This window comes from Lepidochelys olivacea (assembly GCF_965140295.1).
Source record: "Lepidochelys olivacea isolate rLepOli2 genome assembly, chromosome: 11".
In the NCBI taxonomy this organism is placed as follows: Eukaryota; Metazoa; Chordata; order Testudines; family Cheloniidae; genus Lepidochelys; species Lepidochelys olivacea.
Genome location: NC_140421.1, coordinates 36995980 through 37014049, shown reverse-complemented (window position 1 = coordinate 37014049; position 18070 = coordinate 36995980). Strand labels below are relative to the sequence as shown.

The 18070-nt window shown below is 39.6% G+C and overlaps 1 protein-coding gene across 4 annotated transcripts in view; it reads left to right on the top strand.

The window, feature by feature from the left end:
* The window catches only part of LOC311528423 (sodium channel protein type 1 subunit alpha-like), a gene marked incomplete at its 5' end in the record, with an annotated part of 180082 nt that overhangs the window by 120718 nt on the left and 41294 nt on the right, over positions 1 to 18070 (top strand). For all 4 annotated transcript variants that reach the window (XM_084643443.1, XM_084643441.1, XM_084643442.1 and 1 more), the window contains 4 exons: positions 2936 to 3053; positions 8729 to 8883; positions 9807 to 9980; positions 17653 to 17775. In XM_084643443.1, coding sequence (XP_084499569.1) covers positions 2936 to 3053; positions 8729 to 8883; positions 9807 to 9980; positions 17653 to 17775 — 570 coding nt within the window. The remainder of the gene's footprint in view (positions 1 to 2935; positions 3054 to 8728; positions 8884 to 9806; positions 9981 to 17652; positions 17776 to 18070) is intronic.

Here is an 18070-nt window from a genome sequence, read left to right as displayed (position 1 = left end):
ATCAAGTGTTTTTTTTTTCTGTGCCACCCTGCAATTAAAGTTACCTTTATCTCCATACTCCTGTAGCTAAAAGTGGTGGTCTATGCCTTATCAATGGCTTCTGGCTTTTTAGAGTCTGTCTCAAATATTGGAAATCCCCTAGAGCTATGCAGGGGATCGATGACATTGTCATGTCCCTTCTTGGTTTTGCAAATCTCTGTTTCTTTGTCTTAGGCAGAAGAATTGAAACTGTGCTTAGCTTCAGCCAATAGGTTTAATAGACAGAGGCAGATGTAGTTTCAGCCTCCTTCCTGCCAGGGGCACATGTTCTACTGCTGAGCAGGCAGGAGGCAGCAGCTGTGACTCCTGCTGCCTCCAGCCCTGGATTCTTTCCCTTCCCCCTACCAACCCTGATGGTCTGCACAGCAGGAGGGGCATTGGACCAGGAAGGAGGAAAACCATTTTTTCACTTCCCCTGTGTGGGAAGCAGACAGCTATGAGAGGGAGTTGCACACAAGGGGGAAGACCAGTTTTGGTGGAGACAGGCACAAGATAAATGATTGTGTGGAGGGAGGACATCTATGTGGGGGACTGGTGCCACTTAGAGAAAAGCATGGGAGTGACAGCCATGGGAGGTACAGGAAGGGGAGTTGGGGCTGGCTATGAAGAGGGAAAGCTAGAGGAGAACAACTAAGGAAAGTGGGACCTAGGTGAGGAGAAGACAGGAGGAGCCTGGGGGAAGGTGGAGATATTGGGGATTGAGGAGGAACTTTGGAGGGGATAACAAGGTAAGATTTGAGAGAGAGAGAGACAGACAATGGGAAACTGTGAGATGGAATCTTTGGAATGGAAAATCAGTGGGATCTTTGTTCACCCACCCAAATAACTAACCTTTTTCCCTGATGTCCACCCAGAGACAGAAGAGGAAGATTGGTACATGACAGGAAGGGAACTCTTTGGGGGGTGAGAGTAGACACAAGAATTTGGCTGCCAAGATGGGGGAAGAAAGCAAGGAGAAACCTGGAAATGGATTACTTTTCCTATAAAGAAGGCCTATCCTGCTACCGACTAGAATTAAGTTAAAGACTGTTCATTTATCTTTTTCCCCCACCTTTGGCTAAAGCAAGCTGTCCTTTGCATGCTTTATAGTTTAACTTAACAGAATTCTATTTATAAAATTTTATAATTTCAGTCAATAATATCAATGTTTATTTTTAAGCATTTTTTCAATTTTTATTAATTTAAATTTTCATAGTTGCAGGAAATTATGGAGACCTCAAACAATAACAATTATTTAATAACAGCAGATTTGAGATTCAAAGTGTTATCTTGTGTTTCAATGGTTTATAAATCTTTATCAACATGACTTTTCAAAATATGCAAAGTAAAGATCCTCAGATCAACAAATCAGACCTGTGTTTACTATTCATTTGCTAGTCCATTTGTAACAAGCCTAATTCAAAAGTTTAAATCGCTGGGTTTTGACTCTAATACGTTCTCAAGCAGCATTTTGTAAAAGAGGAGGAGGACTCAGGGAATTATAGACCAGTCAGTCTAACTTCAATACCTGGAAAGATACCGGAGCAAATTTTTAAACAATCAATTTGTAAGCACCTGTGGAACAATAGGGTTATAAGGAATATCAGCTTTTTTGAAAAATTGCTTCAAGCCCTTATAATTTCAGAGAGAATACTGAAAAGCTTGATTTTTCAAAGAGTAGCTGCTTACTACTTGTGAAAATCAGGTCCTTCACCGTGTCCCAAAATGGGCATCCAAATATTAAAATTTCAGCTGAAGTGACTTCCAAAGTCAGTCAGTGGCAAATCTCCTCAGAACTTCTTGACTTTCAAGCCGTGCTTGGTCCTCAAGTTTACAAACATAAGCAAGCTTTGGGTTCAATGTTAAATGAAACCTAAAACCAGTTGGTTACAAACCTCTTGCATAGCGCTATTATTCAAATACTTCTTATATGCCTGCACTGCATACAGTATGGCAGTACAGCAACATACACAGAGCAGTGTGTATGTGTACTATTTCTTAATTATGCTTATTGGAAATAATTTCCCTAAAAAGTGTACTAAGGTCTACCACAACTCAGCTACCCCCAAGTATTCCTTTATTAGTTACAGGCCACTAGATATTGATTACATCCAAAATACAAGCATATACATACTTATACTCTCTATTCTAGACCTAATGCAGTTATAAGCATTGGCCAAATACTCACAACAAAATCAGGTTCAGGAGATACCTTCACATTATGGTGTGACTCCAGAATAGTAAGGAACAGCGCAGACCAAGAAACTCCAAAAACCTTGCCCTTTATACACTATAATAAACAAGTGCTGGCATGGCAGGTTATCAGACCTTAGCTAAAGCTGGATAAGGCAGTTTAGGGCTAAACCCAGTTCTCTGTCCCAGTTAAAACAAGCAGTCCTAATTACTGGACTAAGCTTTTCTTTATCATAAATTAAACAAACCTATCTAACCAATTATTTGCTGTGCCTGGACCCATTAAACAATGTATTCTTTATTTGTATTACTTCAACCCAAACCTTAAAGAAAATAATGCTGGTATTTCAAGGGACACTAGAAATTTAATACAAACAACCCTTTTTCTCATGATCCCCTTCATTTTGCTAACAACCAAACTCAATTTAAAACCATAGTTCACTCAGGCCCAAGGATATAGGCCTATATTTCTAGCATGTTTTCCAGAAACAATAATAATTAATAACATGCCTGACTTTTTTTAACTTTGTATTAAAAAGACACAGTACCGAAGTGGCAGCTAAAATGGGCACAAATGTATCACTTATTTACCTAAATCGAGCATTAAAACATTTAAAAATGTAAAAGACTAGGTGCGTATTATTAATTTTTGCTATGTCTGTGAGTATTAATATTTACCATAAATATGTTGATTAAATCTTTCTGCGGTTTTTTTATTTAACAGAAGCTAAATTTGTCCAGCTCGTCTGAAGGTAGCACAGTTGATATTGGACATCCTGAAGAAGAGCAACATGCAGCTGAACCCGAAGAAGCTGCTGAGCCAGAGGCCTGTTTTACAGAAGGTGAGTGAAGCAAAATATAATCTGTACTGTTAAAAATATAAAGTAAAATGAAATATTTACTTACACTGTCGAATAATATTTATGGCTTGAAATATTTGCTATTTTGTCAAACATAAACACTAAAAAATCATGAATTTTAGCAATGCTATATTCAGTACATAATATACACTGAAGATAATTATAATCTGTATACTGCTGATGTGGATTTATAACGATTTTCAGATAACAAAGAATTGGGAAAAATCATATAAGCAAATTGCCATTATTCTCAAAAATAGAAGAAATCTGTTTGTTTTTTCTGAGGGTTCTGAATTAGCACCAACTGGAGTAGTATTTAAAAATTGGAAACTGTCCTAATTAGGTGTTGTTAACACTTAGCACTTATTCAGCACTTTTCATAGCTAGCTCTCTGAGACAATTAGAAAGGCGAATAAGATTTTGTCTACACTAGCATTTTTGTTGCGAAAACTTTTGTCAGTCAGGATAGTGGGAAAAAAACACCCCGACTGACAAAAGTTTCACCAACAAAAGTGCTGGTGTAGACAGCGCTGTGTCTTCTGCCAACATAGCTACCACCACTCGTTAAGGATGGTTTAATTATACTGGCGGGAGAACTCTACCACGTACACAGGAGACCTTACAGCAGCGCATCGGCAGAAGTACAGCTGTGCTGCTGTAAGGTCTGTAGTGTAGACATAACCTTAGTATCACAGTAACTGCTACTCAGTCACTGGTAAATAAAAAAACTCCACAAAACTCCATCTTGGTTTAAATGCTGGCTGAGCCTTTATTTAAACAAATTGTCAAAAGGAGAAGAAACTCTCTTCACCTGCTACCTGGCAGAAAAAGACAGTCCAGTCTGGTACCCCGTTCCACTCATGGCCTTTCATGCCCAACTCCACTGGACACTTTATGGGCCTTGAAATAAATAGTGTTATGGGCTGAGTCAAACTTTGTTCAAACTGATGTGTGAAACACCGTCTTCATTTAAGATAATTGTAAGAGACAGTTAAGGGGACACACCTAAAACAAGGCCTAGAAGCTGCCCAGAAGCTAGCGTCATGTGGGTGGAGGATTCTGCTGAGTATTGTGATGGGGGGTGCGGAGGAAGCAGGGAGATGTGAGAGAACACACAACCTGAGAACAGACAAGAAAAGAGAGAGGAAGAGGCAAAAAAGCAGGAAAGCCAAGCAATAGTCTGTAAGACTAGAGAGAGAGCGCTTTTTGGATCTCTTGGCTAACAAGCTATAAACTAAGAAACTTCTCCTTTTGTTATTGTTTCCTTCAGCATTTGGAGAAAAAAGACTTTGTATTTTCCTTGTAAATAGACATGATTGCATCAGAATACCTGATACTATTTCTACTTCCAACTGGAACACCCCACAATAGGATATAGACTCTTAAATACAAATTCACCATTAAACCCTTTCCTTGAGAGAAAACTGGGTCCCAGGCAAGAGGTGCCATCAATTTATGCATAGTGATAAGATCCTCTCTTCTACCTGACTTTACCAGGATTCCATTACTTCTTGGCACTCTGCTCCAATTTAGAGTAAGCTTCTTGGCAAAAATGCATCATAACTGCAAAGAACTCTTGCCAAAGGTGGAAAATCAGTGGCTAGCTCATATCTCAGGGGCTACAAAAGTTGCATCACTGATGGGACACGTTACCCTAAGTTGTTATGGGGACTGAGCAGAGGACAACCATTCCTTCACCAACTCACCACAGACTGGTCCATCATGGAGGGGAACTCTGATACTTCCTGAGGAATCCTACTTTTTGTGTGCCCCCAAAGTTGCTAAAAGGTTTTGGATCACCAGACGAGTTAAGATTAATGGAATCCATTTAGTGCATCTGGTTCAGCCCATTGTGTGATTACTGGGTAAAAATTAACACGCACATAAGGGGATGCAACTCCATTGCAGTCAACTGAGTTGTACCTATCCGTGTCATCAGTGCATTTGGCTCATTTTAGTTTTAAAAGCTGACAACTGTAAAATTTCCAGGCCAGAAAGATTAATGAATAAAATTAATGGAGAAAATCAGTGGGAGCTGCATGTACTCAACAGGACTAAGAATAAGGCCTTAGCTGTCTAAAGTTGGGTACTCATAATATAGAAGTCACTTTTGAAAATCTAAGACTAAATTACTTACACGAGATCATATAGCAAATCAGTGGCAGTGTTTAGACTAGAACCTACAATTTTTGACTTTCACTCCTGTGGTTTAACCACTAAAAATATTCATTCCCACCTTTAAATAAAACTGTCTATGCTAATCTTCATCAAAACTGGTAAAATAGATTAATTATGAAAGTCTTCTAGACAGTACAGTTACATTTCATAGATACACTTAGTCTTAGATACATAACCTAAGGCATTTTATATTTTGATTATTACATTTGATCTTATGAGCTCTTCTGTAATAAAAGCTAATGCTTACAAAGGTTTTTTAGTTGCTGTTCATTGTATCTTTGACTAGAAGTAGCTAGTCATGCAAAATGCCTGCAAAGCAATCCATTTTCTTTTCTGCTTGAAGTATTATGTAGCATTCCTCTCAGACAAAGTGTTGTACAAGAGAAAAAAACAAGAAAGATGTTATCACAGTAGGTTGCAGGAGATTAACTGCGCTATAAAAGGAGGTTTTTTTGTTTTTTTTTACAACTGATGAATATGTTCCTTGTGAAACATTCTTTTCTAAGAACATAAATAGAACTACAAGGATTGTGAACACATTTTAAACACTTCATTCAACTTTTAAAATGTGTGAGTGAGTTTAATGTTGTGAAAATGAGGGACTAACAGGATCTACTTAAGCCAGCACAAATAGTTGATATGCAAGATTTAGTGACATAGCTCTTTCTGTGTACTTCATTCCTAACTTGTAATTCCCTGCTTATCCCAGTCAATGGCCTCTCTTTGGGAGAGAGGTAGCAATACTACCAAATTGAAAGGCAACTTAGTGACATATACAAATAGGGTGAAACTGCCAAATATAATTAATTCATTGAATAAATCACTGTGCAGTTATTGCTGGAAGTTTGTAAGTTTTTATTTTTCTAGCAACTTGCTGATTTTATGGTTATTTGGTCAAATTAGGGACCCAACCTTCTACCCTTATGCACACTGTAATAGTACCTTATTGGAATCGGTAACATTGATTTCAGTGAAACTTCTCATGTAGTAAGGTTTCTCTTAGCATGATTAAGGTGGCAGAATCTGGCCCTAACTTGGTCATCTTTAATCATATTGCACATTGGTATATGGAATTCATGATGCATTTCTGAATTCTGTTTTTGAATTTTAGTCAAGAATTTTTTTAAAGTTATGGCAAAGAGGAGATAAATCTCCATTCTCCTTACACTCCAGTTAAGGGATTAGGATTTTTTGATTTGGATCATTGGCAATCAACACCACAAGTATACAGTTATTATCTGATTAAAGAACAAGAACTTTTCATGGATTTTTTTTTAAAAAGAAAAAAGGAAAATCAGTTCCTGAATTCAGTATTGAAATGTGGTGGATTTGTACAGGATTTTACCATTAATAGACTGTTTTCAAATATTTGCTTACAAACTGCAGAAACCATAGTCTTAATTTGGAGACCAGAGGATGAAAGTTGTTATGGTCCTGATGTAGGAAAGCTATCATTTCCTTCTTTACAGAATCTCTAAAATCAATCTTTTTTTTCCTTTTAATTGGCACCACTAAAATTCTTGTCTATTCCCTGCTAATTTCTTATCTCAAGTACTGCAAACTTTTCTTTGGCCTCTCTATCCTAGATTGTGCTCAAAATACATTCTGTTCCACCTCTCTGACTATCCTCTTCCACTCCTTTCACTGGCTTTCTCTGTGCTTTTTTATTCAGTTCAGACTTGTCATCTTGAAGGCACTGAACAAATCTGTCCCTGCCTACGACTTTGCTTTCATTTCCTTCTAATCCTCCTCCCACTATGTAAAGGTCTCTTAAGGCAACATACGAAAGTACCATTTTTATCTTTCTTCCTCTTTCATCACTGTAACTTCTTCCATGCCATTTCATGTACCTGGAACTTCCTCCCTTCTTCTTGTAAAGTGCTCATCATCCCTCTCTTCTTTCAGTCCTTCCTTAAAATGAACTTCCTCCAGTACCTTATCAGCATTAACTCACCAGACCACATTGTGAGCTCTTCAGGGCATAGATCATGTCTTACATTTGTCCCTGATCCTCACTAGAACATCTAAGTGCTACTGGAATGTAAATAATGTATTACAATAACTTATGTCCACACATAAGTGCATTAAAAATATAAACCTGCTTGAAGTTTGACTGTATATTTGTAATAACTGTATTGAATTTGGCTTCTAAATTCCTTGTGGGAGGGACCATGTCTTCATTTGTTTGTATAGTACTGAGCACACAGTCAGCTCTCAGTAAACTAGACATACAGTAACTCCTCACTTAAAGTTGTCCCGGTTAACTTTGTTTCATTGTTATGTTGCTGATCAATTAGAGAACATGCTCGTTTAAAGTTGCACAATGCTCCCTTATAACATTGTTCAGCAGCCGCCTGCTTTGTCCACTGCTTGCAGAAAGAGCAGCCCATTGGAGCTAGCTAGTGGGGGCTTGGAACCAGGATGCACCGGCAGCGCAAATCCCCCCCGCCTCACCCTCCCATCGGCTCCCCGCTCCCTGGGCAGCTGCCTAGCAGGCTATCAATTGCTGGGCAGTTCAGCTGTCCCTCCCCCCTCTGCTCTGTGCTGCTCCTGCCCTCTGCCTTGGAGCTGTTCCCGGGAGCCTCCTGCTTGCTGTGTAAGAGGAAAAGAGGGGTGTTAATGTAGGGTGTCCCCCTGCACCCCCCGCTCCTTTACCCCATCGGGCCATCTCCACAGAGCAGGCTGGGGACACGACAGGCCCTCAGGACAGAGGGAGCTTGCTGGCAGCAGCTGCTGTCTCAACTTGCTGATCTATGTAAAAAGGAAGTGTACTTAGAGTGGGGTCAGTGTACTTAAAGGGGCAATGCATGTCTCTCTCACACACATGGTGTGTGTCTCTGTCATGCTGTCTCCCCTCTCTCCATTCCTGCTGCCTTGTAGAGTGTGAGACTACATTAACAACAATGTGTTAACCCTTGAGGACTCAGCTGAGTGCTAATTCATCATTTAGCAGTAAGACATTCCCTGGGAAATATCCCACCCTCTTCCACCCTCTGACTTCACCACCTCAACCAAGCTTCACAATCATCATTGCTGTGTATAGTATTAAATTGTTTGTTTAAAACTTTGTGTGTGTGTGTGTGATATATGTCTTTTCTCTGGCAAAAAAATTTTCCCTGGAACCTAACCTCCCACCCCCCGATTTACATTAATTCTTATGGGGAAATTGGATTTGCTTAACATCATTTCGCTTAAAGTAGCATTTTTCAGGAACATAACTACAGCATTAAGCAAGGAGTTACTGCACTTTCCCATTCTTTCATTTGATTTTAAATACCAGTTGTCTTATTAACCACATTTAATTTTACTTCTTGAAAAATGGGCTTTGAAAGTGTATTTATCAGAGTTTAGATTTTCTTATAGCCATAAAGTACATGGAAATATAATGGCTGTACCACTAGTCAAATAAATAATCAGACATTATCTCCTTAAGCATCACTTCTCTATTTTGCCTTCTCAAAATGTATGTTGTTTTACAGGCTGTGTACGAAGGTTCAAGTGCTGTCAAGTCAGCTTAGAAGAGGGGAGAGGAAAACAATGGTGGAATCTTAGGAAAACCTGCTTCAAGATAGTTGAACACAACTGGTTTGAGACTTTCATTGTCTTCATGATTCTCCTTAGTAGTGGTGCTCTGGTGAGTGAAACATGAAATAAGTGCAATGTTTCTGTGGGAAAATATTTTAAAATGTGGTTTAGCAAAAACAGTTTTTAGCACAGGTTTCAGAGTAGCAGCCATGTTAGTCTGTATCCGCAAAAAGGAAAGGAGGACTTGTGGCACCTTAGAGACTAACAAATTTATTTGATCATAAGCTTTCGTGAACTACAGCTTACTTCATCAGATAAAAAAACAAATGTGTTATCTTTAAACAGTGAGGGCCAAATGATGGTCACACTAGTGTTAACGCTGTGAACGTGAAAAGGAGGCAAAAGGAGTCTGCTTTCCACAGCATATCCACATAGGTACAGTCATCATTCAGTGTTTGGACTAGGGAGTTCAAGAAGGTATTACTGAGGCAGGTGGGCTGGGGACCATCGAGTTGCAAACATAGTGCAATATATGGAGAAAGAAAAACATAATTAATGTATGATTTATTTGGGCTTGCTTTCACCCCCAGTTTGTGCTAAATATCTTTAAAGATCTAGCCCATAGTCTTTTTGTGTCTTAGTTTCCCCATCTGAAAAATGGGGATAATAGATAATAGCGCTTCCCTACCTCAAAGGGGTATTATGAAGATAAATTCATTAATGACTGTGAGGCAATCAGACACTGTAGTAATCAGGGCCATATAAAGACCATAGATAGATAAATCAACAGATAAGAATGAAACCTAATAGGCTGCATTCTATATGATTTACCTATGGACAAATACATTTCCACAGTTAACTCAGTACACAACCCTGATTTTTATCTGAGAAAGAAAAGTAGAAGAAAGCTAAGGCCCCCCGACTTTGTATTTAGGGAGAGAATATTTGTTTTATTTTCTTTAACTTTGCAACCTAAACTACACACTATAACATTACTGAACCCTAAACACATTTGAATATTTTTGTTTTTAGGCTTTTGAAGACATATATATAGAGCAGCGCAAGACTATCAAAACCATGCTGGAATATGCTGACAAGGTCTTCACGTACATCTTCATTCTGGAAATGCTGCTCAAGTGGGTGGCATATGGCTATCAAACATACTTCACTAATGCTTGGTGTTGGCTGGACTTCCTAATTGTTGATGTATGTGATATATTTTCTAAGTATTTGTTTATATTTCTCTTACTTTCTCCTTTTTATAGAACTCATTAACAAAATATTTATACTCTTGATATTAGTCATGCCAAAGTATTGTAGGCAAAAATTCTTTAAAAGTCACATAGGAACTCAAGATTTGACCAGAATCCTGAGTTCTTCAAAGCTGTCCAGATATATTCCACTCTCGGTACATGTGTGTTCCATGTTACCAAGATCGGAATCAGCTGGCCGGTAATGTCAGTTGGGACTGTGCATGCACCCTCTGGGCTCGTCTACATTACCGCTTAAGTCAATGTAACTTGCATCATTCAGGGATGTGAAAAAGACACCTCCCCCAAGCATTTTAAGTTACATTGACTTAAGCAGTATCCACACCACACTATGTCAGTGAGAGACGCTCTCCCGCTGACATAGTTTCCACCTCTCACGGTGCTGGAGTAATTATGCCAACTAGGCAGTGCTCTCCCGTCGGTATAGCGCATCTTCACCAGACACGCTACAGCGGTGCAGCTTTGCTGATGTAGTGCGGTAGTGTAGACTTGCCCTAAATGTCCTTGTGCATCTGACCAATGGCATAAAAGATGGAGCAGCAGCTTCTGCCACTCAGTTACTTATTACTGAATAGGGTTGCAAAATGAAACTCCTCAGTGTCCGCAAACTCTTGCACCTTTTTCCTAAAATTTTGTATAAATATTTGTATTTGATAAAGTGTATAGGTTTAATGTGCTAGGATAGCTTGCCCATTGGTAATTTGTTCATAGTGAACAATTTTGTTGTATTTTTGACAAGAGAAGAATTTTCTCAGTACCATGACTTAGCCATGTCTGAGCCTAAATTCCCAGGATTTAAGAACAGAATGATGACCTAAATGCCTTTTCTACCTCAGGAAGAGTCATATCCCCAATAAATGCTCTATTTGTAAGTCCTATTCCAAAGGGACTCAAGAGGGACAAGAAGAGCCCCTTAAGGTATTCTTGTTAGACTGCTTCATGCAGGTAGTTTAGACCATGGTGGGTCAGCAGCTGTCTCCCGAACCCCATCTTCTAAGACTGCCATGACTACTGATTGACGTAGGACTGAGTGATCCTCAGAGAAAAAAGGAGCATTGCTTCTCTGGAAAAATAAGAACATATTCACATGGAAAATCCCAATGAAAATAAGTCACCACCTCGTTTCCATTTGAGGGGATCTTCATGGCCCGAATCATGTACTGGAGCACTGAGGGAACCCAGTACATACAACATCCTTGGCACAGCCTCAAGGATCAAGACTGATTAGGCTGAGTACTGAGTCAATGGTACCAATTTCTGCCCCAGGTCTGCTCACTTTAGCGTCAATCCCTTTGGCATCAGTTTTTACAGTACTCCTCATCTTGATGCTGGCTAGTTTGGGACTATTCATTTTGGCACCATCCACCCCAGTGACGCCCACTTCCACACCAAGGTTTATGGCATCATCACTCTCTATACTGAGGATCTTTGCTGTACCAGAAGATCTGCAAATGATGGAGGAGACTGAGGAATTAATTCAGGGAAGTCCATGGCCGGTATTATACAGAAGTTCTGAATAGATTATCACAGTGGTTCCTTTCAATGTGTGAATCTGTGGGCATGTCTAAACTGTCCTGTTTTCAGTGTCCAGGTGGGGGAGTTACAGTGCAGGACTTCAGTGCACACTGCTATTCACACTCCCTTAGTCCGAATTGAAGGGCAGTGTAGACATGCCCTATGTGTCTCCACTGCTTTCTATTGTACTAAATATTCTCCCCCCCCATGAAACTAACTATGACTGCTATTGTGGTACCAACTGCCTCTGCAGAACCAGCTAACATGGCTGTGATGCATTCAGGTACCCCAGATAGGGTAGACCCTCTTCTGGATAAGAAATGTTCCTTCTCCTCATGTGATTCCCAACAAAAATCATGATGGATCCCCAATATATTCCACAAGAGCCCCTTATAAATCAGAAAGAGGATTGAGAGCTTCCTACATAACCCAGTCAGATAGGGGTTATCTAAACAGGCGCATGTCTTAGCACCCTCCTCCCTAACCCCCCAGGTCCTTATCTATATAATAGTCATGGCCCTATTGAACCCTTTGGGGCTCATACGACATGAGACAACCTTCATCGGTACAGCTTCCTAGGGTGACAACCTCCTCCCTTGAGTCCTCCCAGATATTTGTCTCAGGTGGCAATTCATTAGCCTGAATCACTAGAACTGTCTTAAGAGAAGCACTCTTAAATGGAGAAACAAACCATACCAGCTGTTATATCTTCCTCATCCCTGGACAAGGCAGTTGTTCCATCTGTACAGTACCATGTCACCCAGATGATTACAGGAACTTTCAAGAGTTACTCAGATGTATAGCTGTTTCTCTAGAAATCCCAGTGATAATGGTAGAAGAGAGTTCCAAAGACATTTAAACATACTCTATACCTCTTTACATGGTTGTCTGGCATTATCTATTGATGAAGCCTTATTAGAGCCAGTAAAGTTTATCTGACGGACCCTAGCATCAGTAACACTGACCTTTAAGGAGACAGGTAAGAGGTACCAGGTCCCATCCACCAGCTTTGAGTAACCTGTTCACTTATCCAATATTTGGCTCATTGGTAGTTACAGCGATGTTACATTCTTCTTAATGAAAGAAACAGACAACAACTGAGAATGACACTGAAAGATAAATTGTTTCTTCCACCAAAACCCTTACCTCTCCTGTCAGATTTAATATCTCAGGGGCATTCTCCATTAGGATCCGATCTCACTCCACCTCACAGCCTGGTTACTGGTTGGTTGTCAGAGATAGAGAAATCGTGTTCTTCTGATGTCCAAATGATCTTGATCCAAAGTAAAAATTATTCTACCAGAATAGTTTATGTTGCCAAGTAGAAAAGGTTTATGATTTGGGCTGAACAGCCTCAGTTATTCTATACAGACTCCCAGATCCCAACTATTCTGGACATTTGCTGTCTTTAAAGAGCTCAGGATTTTCTGTGTCTCTTTTTGAGTGCCCTTGGCAGACATCTCTGCATATCTCCCTCCCATCCAGAACTACACAGTCTCCCACCCAACTGTGATCAGATTCCCAAAGGGCTTTATACATGTTTTTTCCCCTCGGGTAAAGGGCCTCCTCTGTTCTCGGATCTTAATGTTGTCCTGACAGGCTCCCTTTGAGCACATGACAACTTGCTCCCTATTTCATTTGTCTCAGAAGGCAGCTTTCTTAGTTGCAATTACATTAGCCCAAAGACTAGGGGGAATACAAGTTCTTATGGCAGACCCTCCAGATGCAGTATTCCATAGGGACAAAGATACCCTTAGGTCCCATCCCAACTTCTTATCTAAGGTAGTAACAGTTTTTCACATGAACCAAATGATCCATATACCAGTTTTCTTCCAGAAACCACATTCTAATCAGGAAGAGGCAAGACAAGATACTCTGGATGTCCTTAGGGCATTATCATTCTAACTGGATAGAACCAAGCCATTTTGAGTTTCCCCAAGACTCTTTGTTGCATTTGCAGACAGATTGAAGGCCTAGGCTATATCAACCCAGAAGCTTTCTAAATTATGTCTACCTGCCTTAAATCCTGTTATGAGTTATCCAGTTTAGATCCCTCCAGTGTCTCCTCCTCCCTTATATCGCATCATTGCTTGTGAGTCATCAAGAGTAGAATATATATGCACAAACACTCAAAGAAAAAGAAACTGTTACTTACCTTACACTAACTGTGGTTCTTTGAGGTATGCTGTCAATACGTATTCCATGACGCACCTTCCTTCCATACTACCATGAAGTCCTTTAACCTCTGGATTCAGTACTGGTGAAGGAACAGAGTGGTGGTTGGGGCTGTTTCCCCTTTATGCCCTCAACACAGGGCATGAGGACACTCACAGTGAATGTATAGCCCCAGGACACTGCTGGGCAAAAGATTCTGATCTCAAACACAAGGGACGCATGTGCAAGTAGAGTAGCATATATATATATGGACAACATGCCTTGAAGAGCCACAGCTAATGTAAGGTTAGGTAAGTAACCAGTTCTTATTATTATTTAGTTGTATTTTGCTTCTGTCTTTATGCTTTTTCCTATTTTCTGATCTTGTGCAAGTTGATTGGTTAGAATTTGCATTTGCTAATATTTTAATATTTCAACTTTGATTTGATATAATTGCTGTTACATGACCATTTAATTGCATCACTTTATTCTAAGTGCAGACTAGTGATTCAATCATTTATAATGTATATACATCACAGGGGAAAGGAAAATGCAGTCTGAAATGCTCTTTAACACACCTACTGACCATTGAGTAGCATCAAAACCTTTGGATGATGATAGCACATCCACCAAATTCCAAGAGCTAGGAAGTAATTGCTTAGGATGTGTACAGCTGCTAAGTGGATTGGGCATGAAGTTACAATATATGAAGGGGCTACATTTTACAGTATAATAGATTGTGAAATCCTAGATCTCCTCTTGAATTTGTCCAAAATCCTTAATTAGTGCTGTGGGAAAATGAAAGCCTTCTTGATGCATTCCTTACTCAGAGTAAAATGAGATACTGGAGAACACTGAAGCCGTGTTGCTGCAATATAGAAGGAAATATTCTACCTCCCATTCCTGCTTTTTGGCATTTTTTTGAATCTGCACAACGTGATATTTTTAATAAAGTTGGTTATAATCATTGTGGGTGAAGTCCTAGCTCCACTGAAGTAAATGGAAGTTTTGCACTGACTTCACTGGAATAGAACAGAAAAGATGTTAACATGCTTTCCTAAAAATATAAAACATTCAATATCTGAGGCTCATTGTCACCTAGCACATACACATAATTCAGCAAAAAAAATTAATTTTAGATTGAAAAAATGTTGTATCTTGGGTAAAAATGTACCCCAGATGTGTTGCACTGTTATCCTGGGTTTTTAGTTCTATGTACAAGTTTGCTTCTAGTGAGAGTATCTTGTATTCTAATAGTGGTAAGTATGACTTCCTCACCAAGCAAGCTGGGATTTTTTACGTAAATGTCATTTGTATATGCTAACTGATAATGCATTTGTGGGGTAATGTTATACCCCATGAGCATATGTGTTATGATAACTCATGAACTAATGACCATCCAACTAGGCTGTTTTAGGACTGTGCATATGCTAATTGATAATGCCTTGCAGTGACAATGGTTGCTGCATACAGTCATCCTACGGTAGAAGGTACTCCAAGGATGCTGGTTCCTTCAAATGTGGGATTGTTAGGTATCCTCAACAGAGTGGACTGTTGCTGGGTATCTTTGTCTAACACTCTTAAGATGATTTTCTGTCTAGTTATTGTGCTCCAAACACTGCAGACTCAGGAGACTCTTAAGGGGATTTTTTGTGTTGCACAATTCAAGATGACGAACAATGAGCACAATATTCTGTTTCCGACCTTGTAAAAATGATTTGTGCTAACAGTGTAGTAGATGATGGTGTTGAGAGTTGCCCTGAGAAAGAAGACCATGTGTCTGTTGATTGTTCATCAAGTTCGTCTTCAGACAATGAGGAGCTTTTATCCGGGCAAGAATGAATATCTAGAATCATGAGCATGGGCTCACAGGACACATGCCTGGAAAGGGGTATGGCAGAAGGGGATACAGGAATAAAATACTATTTCAATACCGTTACCCAAAACTCCTAACTCAGAACCACTGCACTGATTATGTGCAGGAGGGAGATCGAGCCCACTATTCAGCTTTCCAGCTACTGAAAACACACAAACTGTTAAACAATTTTCTTTAGTATATTTAAAATCTTGCTGTATCTGCCATCGGCCCCCCCAGCATGATCTTGAAATCAATTAAGATTTTTTGATTTCAGAAATGTCGGTAAATATTTTACCAATAAGCTTTCCCAGCCTTATACATTGTTCACTACCAGGGGCAGCGTGTGATGAAAAGTTTGCATTTGATTCTGCAGATGCATGAAAAAGATCTGACAATCTAGTGGTAGATTTCAAAAGAGAGTTCAAAAGTCCATCTAAATCATTATTCTGGGGAAACTGACCTGGCTTTGATTCGGGCAGCTTCCATATCAGTCTTTGTATATGAGTTAGAACAAAAATCCAAAAGGCTCAGACCACATGGTGGTCATGAATCTCCAGTTCCTTAGAAGATAGTATCTGACCCCCCCCACAAATCCATCCTCTTCGCTAGAAAGGGGGATATAAAATCCATAATTTTAGAGTGAGCAAGGGAACGGATGGGAGCACTTATGGTGAAGGCAGAGGTACCGCATCATCAAGTTTTGTGGGCTTACTGATGTGTTTTAACCATTGCTAGTAAATTTAGGTAATTCAGCCCAGCTCCTTCTGCCCTCAGACCACTCTCTCAGACTAGAACCTTTTGCTATGATCTTATTCTAGGTACAACCACTTCAAATCTCCCCCCCCAAAACATTCCCCAATCAGTTCATATCTTCCAGTACAAACAATCTACCATTGCCACCACAAGCACCCAGCATTGAAAAGAGGGACCACGATTGCCCCCAGGGGGGCCGCATCCCAATCTCCTGGTGCCCACCACCTCCAGAATTTAGGGGTCTGTTCCAGGAACCCAGTAGCACACAGGAACAAGTCCTCAACAATCTGCCACTGCTCATGGCTCCCCTCACTGCTATACCAGGCAAGTGGCAGGCTCCCCACACAGGACCAGGACTCTGCATTGCTCCCTGGACTCTCTCCCAGTGCTACCACCATCTCGGTATTGCAGACCCTGTCAGTCAGCACATCATTTCCGTCTCTTCTCCCAGGGCTTGGGAGTGCAAGCTGGGTCAAGACTACTACAGAAAAGTCTAAAGCTTTGGAAGATAAAACTGGATTTTCAACATATATAATAAAGATCTCTTTCCTCCATCTGTTGCCTTATTGGACTTCTTTAAGAGTCCTTTAATTTTTGAGAGCTTTATATCATCATTGTTCAAGTACTCTTTTAGCATCTCTTCTCTCTACTTTAGAGCATGTAAGCCATGATCATTTCAACCGATAGAGCATGGAAAGTGAGCAAGTCAAGGAGAATGAATGGTCAGTGCAAAGAAGTGAATCAGCTGTGGGACTGATCTTTCATACCAATTTACAGAGGATCATTCTTGCTTCATCAGCTGTTGATCAATAATATTGTTAATTCCTAACAGATTTCTATCATTTCTCTGTTGACTGTGGCTCTCAAATACAATCAAATGGCCATTATCAACACTATAATGGCTCTAAGAATGTTATCAAATTTTAATGTGTAAGAGTAAGATCAGTACCTATACTGACAATTAATAATAGGTTCACTTTAATTTCCTTTGTAGGGTTTTTTTCTGTGTGAGAATTTTTGTTTTCCTTCAGATCTTAGTGCATCACCAACAAGATATGAGAATACAAAGTATTTATGCTTCCTTGTATCAGCCAGTATTCATTAATGGGTATCTTATGGCATTTCCCCCTATTTTTCCTTTATGCTACTCCTTCCTTTTTCTCCTACTTCTTTCCTTAATTTAAAAGATATTCTCCAGGCTGCAGAAGTATTTCTGAAGAAAGTGCTCTAACTTAGATTCTTCTTGAGAAGGCTGTAACACACATCTATGGGATGTATAGTAGTATGTACAAAATGAGTAATTTTTGCTTTTCTATTTTTTATGTAGGTCTCCTTGGTTAGCTTAACAGCGAATGCATTAGGTTACTCGGAACTTGGTGCCATTAAGTCTCTTAGGACACTAAGAGCTTTGAGACCTCTGAGAGCCTTGTCACGATTTGAAGGGATGAGGGTAAGACAAAATGAAAGAACCTGAAATAATGCATGCATAAAAAGAAACAATGCATGCAGAATAAGGAATGACAAATCCATGCAGAAAGGCTGTACTATCCTCTTATCTACTGAGTATCGAAGTGATAAGCAAAAGGCTTTATCAGTTCACCTAAATCCATATGCAATATCATACTTTAGTTGTGTTCATTCCAGTTACTTTACTTTCTAGCCAATCTCAGGACTTTTTCTTTAAGGATACAGAAATAATCAGAGAAATAAATATATTAACTCTTAACGGATTTTCTAAAAATGAG